We start from the raw sequence: 6294 nt of genomic DNA on the forward strand, positions 1-6294 counted from the left end.
CAATAAAGAGAACAAGAATAACTTAAAGGCAGAGTAAGTGGTTTCTGGTAGCCAATGTTGATATTTGAAAACACCAAAACAAACACGGCCCTACCCCAAAAGGGTCTTGCCCCTATTTTGATAGCTCCGCCCCACATATACGTACGCAACCCAGGCAACGATTAGTTCTGTGAAACAAAGCAAAACCAATGTTACACCGTGTCTACGGACGTGAGCGGCGCGGCGCAACAAATCCCGACAGAAAACTGCTGCCGGGTTCTATTTATGACGTGCTGACACAAATTTCAAATGGTTTTCAACGGTCGTTTGATCGCGTCCAGTGTAGTCAGACTTTAGCTGTTGTAGACACGGTGTTACTCACCCATTGAGAAGAAACCAAGCAACCTCGTCGTCCGATCGCAGGCCTCCGCTCCTTGAGTTCTCTCCAGCACTGGAAAGCTGATCCAATATTTTACACGGGTCCTACTTCTTGCCTTATCTTTCCGCAGACGTTTTCCTCTTTTGTTTTTTTATCCGCCATCTCTATCTTTCTGTCGCTCGGCTCGGCTAATGTCCGTCCCATGCACTGAACGCGCTCTCCTCCACATCACGAGTAGACACGCCCCTTATTGCTGATTGGCTACAAGTTTGTTTTGCGATTCGGCCCGAATCAGTTTTCTAAAGTGTTTTTGAAAAATCACTTACTCTGCCTTTAAGTTGTGCCTTTTGTGGTTTTCTGATCATACTGCCTGTCTTTGTTCCTTCCAATAACATTGATCTCTACTGATTTCAGAGAAAATGGTGATGTCAAGTTCTTGACGAAAGGTGACAATAATTCTGTGGATGACCGAGGCCTTTACAAGCAGGGACAGCACTGGTTGGAGAAGAAAGACGTGGTGGGAAGAGCAAGGGGGTAAGAATCTCTAGTCATCTTTAAGCAAATAAATCTGATCTAGTTTAGAGTGCTTTCATGTCTGACTTTTCTGCAAGCTCTTTTGGTGCAATTTTACTGGCTACAACTCTCTGATTGGTGGGACTTTCTGCACAGCAAAATGGGCAATGTAGTTTTACATTAAGAATTCCACTGTTCAAAATAAGTTAAAATTATGTGGGCTGATGGCTTCAACAAAAGCATATACCATTGATTAACAACCTCATAGCTCACAACAGATTTGCCTGTAAAGGTTTATATAGTTTATTGTTTAAAATCTATTTCCCCATGGAGAAAGTTTTACTTCCAGAAGCCAACTGTTGCACTCTAATGTAAGTTCTATTTATTGCATGTCATTACATTGCTTTGCACATGTCACTGTATTTCTGATCACACTTCCTCTATGACAGGTTTGTGCCTTACATTGGAATTGTCACAATTTTGATGAATGACTACCCCAAATTTAAGGTATGTAATGAATCCTGTTTAAATGATGAGAAGTTGTTACATCGCAGTTGTTTTAACACTTGTTCTTTGTTCCCTGACAGTATGCTGTACTGTGTTTGCTCGGGCTGTTTGTTTTGGTACACAGAGAATGAAGAATTTCAAGAGTAACGCCATCAGGGAACACGCGTCCCTCTTGTGACCAGTTTTTATGGTGTTTTTTCCTGCACTTGCTCTTAGGTCTGAGACAAAGGTCAAATTATAATTTTCTCTGTTTAATGACAATGCAAACACAAAAACTACTGGAAGAATTTGTATTTGTTACTTTCCCATGTCATACCAAATTCAGTTTTAGTTTGATCTGACTTTACAGCTGTACTTGCACCATATGTCAAGATCTAACTCTTTCTTAAAGGCTAAATTTTGTATTGAATAAAAATGTTGAGCCAAATTTGAAAGTGTATTCTTTTATAAATTCATTCTTCTTGTTCATTCTCTTAATTTCTTATGAAAAGTGTTTTTGTATTATATTAGGAGTCACACACTGGGGGGAAAAAAAGGTGTAACATTTTTTTACTCTGAAATTGCTAACATTTCACCAACAATTACAATGAAATGGCAAGTAACACAATGAATTAAATGTGACATTTTGAAGTAGAAAAACTGAAATAGTGTTTTATTGTAAAACAAAGATTACACGGTAGTCTTTTTTTATTTATAAAATCATTTTTACAGTGTATAGTCTTTATACAGCAGCCAGATGTGTATCATAAATATAAAAAATGCATAATATATTTCCTGTAAGTATGCTTAGACAATGTGCAGCTTATAATGCTTTATTCAAGCATTACATGTAAGTAGATATTAGTATCTTTAAATTCAGTTAGTTATTTACCCTGCGATTCAAATGAGACATCTATTTAAAAAAATATATATATATATATCTCTTATCAAGTCATAGTAGTAGTTCATCAGAACCCTTCTGTCTTTATTACATACATGCGATTCCTAAGCTTTATGAATTCGCAACGCCTCAAAACGTTTTTCAATTATATTTCAATTAAATTGCATGCGCACAGCAAAAAATATATATATATATACAGTGGGTACGGAAAGTGTTCAGACCCCCTTACATTTCTCACTCTTTGTTATATTGCAGCCATTTGCTAAAATCATTTATTCCGTACCCACTGTATATCTTATCAAGTCATAGTAGTAGTTCATCAGAACCCTTCTGTCTTTATTACATACATGCGATTCCTAAGCTTTATGAATTCGCAACGCCTCAAAACGTTTTTCAATTATATTTCAATTAAATTGCATGCGCACAGCCAACGCACGTCGCATAGTGTTTCCCATCCTCATTCAAACCGACTAAACATTCGCTGTCGTTATGTGAGTTCAGTGACTAAAACTATGACTTCAGAGCCGTTTGGCATCCCACCCCACTGTGCCCCTATAAAAACCGCCTGCAGAAGAACGAAGAGCGCTTGCGATCATTGAATCTGAACGGAGGAATCCATCTACAGTTACTTGAGAAGATGGCTGTGAGTTCTGAAGATGGACATTGCAAATATAGACTGGTTGCTTTCATTATGCTATTTAACATATCGTTAAGCACCGCAGTCAGTCTCGATTTAACGGAGCTGCGAAATAAAGTTTCCAAAATAAATGTGCATCCACGTGGGAATCTCTGGGCAACAGGTATGTTTTCATTTAATCTTCAATTCAGTGGTTGTGCAATTACAGTACAACTACTAAATCCGTTTTTTTGGACTCCTTCAGGTCATTTCATGGGCAAAAAGAGTATTCCAAGCAGCCAGTTCCAGGACTCTCCATTCTCCTCAAAGCTTCCCAGGAATACTATGGGAGAATCAGGGAGTTCAGGGGATTTGAGGGAGCTGATCACTCAGGAGGTGCTCAAAGTTGCTCTTCAGGCTCAGCTTGAAGATCCAAAGAGGACACGGGATCTTTATAATCAGGTGATTAGAGCTATTTACAGAATTGGTCAACCAAATAAAGTAAAGTGTTAAAATAGTACATTGATGCTTTGTGGCTGTACATTTTATTCATTCATTTTTTCAGGATACGGACTTCATGGTAAAGCTTTTGAGAAACTACATTGAAAAAAGGAACCTATAGTGACAATGCTGCTGATATAATTGTAATAAAATGTTATTCTGACAAACCTTACAGTTGTGTACATAATCTATATGCGTTTGGTAGATATGCTTATTGTTAATATTAAGCAGTTAAATGTTGAAATGGCAACAAAATATGTATTGTTTTCATTCAACTGCTGTAACTATGGCTGGATATCTGAAAGAATATAATGAATGTGTGGATGGATTGATGAATGAATGAATGAATGCATGCGTTAGGTAAGTTATTTAAAAATCTGTATTTAAAAAAAACAAATGAAACCACAAATCAGTCTCATTTTACTCTATTGGACCTAAGATTTTATTATTATTATTATTATCATTTTCTTTCAAATGAGCAACTATGACTAAGCAGACATCTCATAGACACTAACAAACAACAGTGGAAGGATCAAACTCGAATTATGGTAAAAAGCTCCCTTTGGCTTTGCCCTGAGATTTCCCATGCAAGGCTTTTGAGCATTTGTACATGAGGTAAGAAATGCTTTTTGTTTGTTTGTTTGATTATTATTATTTTTGTATTGTTTTATTTTTTATTTATTTATTTAGTAATAATTCAGATGTTAATAACCTTTACAATTGTTCTTGAATAGTAATGTGAGGTTGGGTACAATGGGCACTTTTTGGTCAAATATAGAGCACCATTAAAATGTGTCTGCACACTGTGAACAAAATGTTTATTTATTATTAACAATTATTTCTAATTTAATCAATAACATGGACATAGGCCTAAGTATTACAATTATTGAGATTTGTTTTAGACTTTTTTTAGAATAAAAAACTGAAACTGAACATAAATGTAACATTAACATGGATTAAAATTAAAATACATACATTAAAAAGCAACTTAGCTTATTAAAACTCATTGCCATACAGCCTCTTGTGTGTGTGTGTGTGTGTGTGTGTGTGTGAAGGGAGAGATCCTCATAAGCAGTCTCAACCAATAAAAAATGTAACTGGGTTTGCAATGTAATTATTTAAAATTGTAATTAATGTGCAACTGTACGTTTTAATTGATAATAGCTTTAATAAAATGAGTGTGTGTAATGTGTGTGGTGGTTGTGTGGGTATGTGCCCATTTATGGATGCTGCAGTCATGCAATATAAATAAGACATATACTTGTACAAGCAACTTAAATTCTTTAAATAGCCTATTGTTTGTTTAATGTACCATTTTAATGAACGGCAAGGCTATTCATTAAAATATCTTTAAAAAGTCAGTTCATAAAGTTGTTCCTTTCAGCTGATGTAGGCTAGGATATATAAAATGGGAACACAAATAAATAGTCTTTTTCATAACATACGTAGTTTTGCTAATTATTTTGCAAATCTCAGCATTTTATCTTACAGAGACAACCAATATGTGATAACCCTGATTGCACACGTACATCACAGAGATGTCTATTTGACGTCTGCATTTACATCTGCAAGACGTCTATAGGATTTTTCCTATCAGATGTCAAATAGACGTTTAGAAGATGTCTTTAAGATGTTTATGATTTAGAATGTATGTAAAACTGACATCTCAGAGATGTTTATCAGATGTTTTTGTACACAGCAGATGCAGATGAAGCGATCTTTAACAGACATCTTGCAGATGTAGGCCTACGTCTGCTATCTGGGAAACACATTTAGCTGTTCAATAATAAATCTGAAAACACAATAGCAGATCTTATGTTTACCCATCTCTGTTAAATGATTTAGCCACCTTTGTAAACTCAAACCACTCAAATCAGTTAAATAACATATCAGGTATTATGGGAACTGTTTAAAACAGTTAAACGTTGACACACTCCAACCTCATCTGGAACGAGGGATGGGCGTATCGATACAAAGTATCGATATATCGATACTGACGCGAGTATCGAAAGTATCGATACTCAAACAAAAATATCGATACTAAGGTGCATTTTATTTACCAGTGGTTTTGTTTATTTAACAACAATAATAATAATAATAATGCGTACAATATGCATTGAATTGGACGAATAACCTTTGTTAGCGAGTAATTGTGTAGGATAGAACTATTTTCCTGCTCATCTGAACACACGCAAATGTTGCAAGACAGAACTAATCAATCACAGAGAGCATTCACTCACTGCTGACAGTGCATTCAAACAGGGCTGCGTTTCCCAAAAGTATCATAAGAAAGCATTAAAGCTTTTGGGAACGGCAGCCCTGAACAATGCTTATCAGAGAACAGAAATAAAAACATAAATGTTTGAGTTATTTCACAATAAACAAATTGAAATTGTAGCCTACATAGTTTGTGCAATTACAATTATTTAAATTGAACGTTGAAAGATAATATTGATCATGTAAAAGTTGCATTTTATGCATGCAACAGCCATTCACTGGCAGTCCCTAATGGCAGTACAAAATATTGCACTAAATCAAAAGTTCAAATGTTACAAATAAGTTAGAATATTAATGTTGTAATACTGGTAGCACTAATATAAAAATGTGATGATATATGTTACAAAAAAGTAACAATTTTGAAATACGTTGATGGTTGTATTTTTTTGTATTTGATCTCAGTATTCCTATCAATGTTGTATAAGGATTTTTTATGCATAATAGTAACCCTAGAATGTGATCAAACAGTTTAAAATAGCTGGGCTAAGATATATAACAATTTTTAAGACTGCAGAAATATGTTAATTCAGTATACACATTATCCCACCGATTACAATTGTGACTGACCATAAAATAAAAATTTTCACACACTTTTCCAAAAAAAAATAAAAAATTATTGATTATTTCAAAGGGTTACATCAT

General features: G+C 34.9%; 2 protein-coding genes across 3 annotated transcripts in view; both read left to right on the plus strand.

The window, feature by feature from the left end:
• Window positions 1-1807, plus strand: part of LOC107715237 (signal peptidase complex catalytic subunit SEC11A-like) — a 9329-nt gene extending 7522 nt beyond the window's left edge. For both annotated transcript variants that reach the window (XM_016521318.1, XM_016521317.1), the window contains exons 4-6: window positions 773-892; window positions 1321-1378; window positions 1459-1807. In XM_016521318.1, coding sequence (XP_016376804.1) covers window positions 773-892; window positions 1321-1378; window positions 1459-1509 — 229 coding nt within the window. In that variant the 3' untranslated portion in view covers window positions 1510-1807. The remainder of the gene's footprint in view (window positions 1-772; window positions 893-1320; window positions 1379-1458) is intronic.
• A 1085-nt stretch (window positions 1808-2892) lies between these two features.
• Window positions 2893-3496, plus strand: LOC107715207 (bombesin-like). Its single transcript, XM_016521266.1, has 3 exons — window positions 2893-3058; window positions 3140-3336; window positions 3440-3496. The coding sequence occupies exons 1-3, from the start codon at window positions 2896-2898 to the stop codon at window positions 3494-3496; spliced, it is 417 nt and encodes a 138-aa protein (XP_016376752.1). The 5' UTR covers window positions 2893-2895.
• Window positions 3497-6294: the final 2798 nt, after the last annotated feature.

The sequence above is a fragment of the Sinocyclocheilus rhinocerous genome, unplaced genomic scaffold (genome assembly GCF_001515625.1).
Source record: "Sinocyclocheilus rhinocerous isolate Xijiao unplaced genomic scaffold, SAMN03320098_v1.1 scaffold659, whole genome shotgun sequence".
NCBI lineage: Eukaryota > Metazoa > Chordata > Actinopteri > Cypriniformes > Cyprinidae > Sinocyclocheilus > Sinocyclocheilus rhinocerous.

Coding starts and splice junctions, on each gene's coding strand:
- LOC107715207 (XM_016521266.1), top strand. CDS start 2,896: ATGGCTGTGAGTTCTGAAGATGGACATTGCAAATATAGACTGGTTGCT. Junction 3,059..3,139: donor TGGGAATCTCTGGGCAACAG/GTATGTTTTCAT, acceptor GGACTCCTTCAG/GTCATTTCATGGGCAAAAAG. Junction 3,337..3,439: donor CACGGGATCTTTATAATCAG/GTGATTAGAGCT, acceptor TCATTTTTTCAG/GATACGGACTTCATGGTAAA.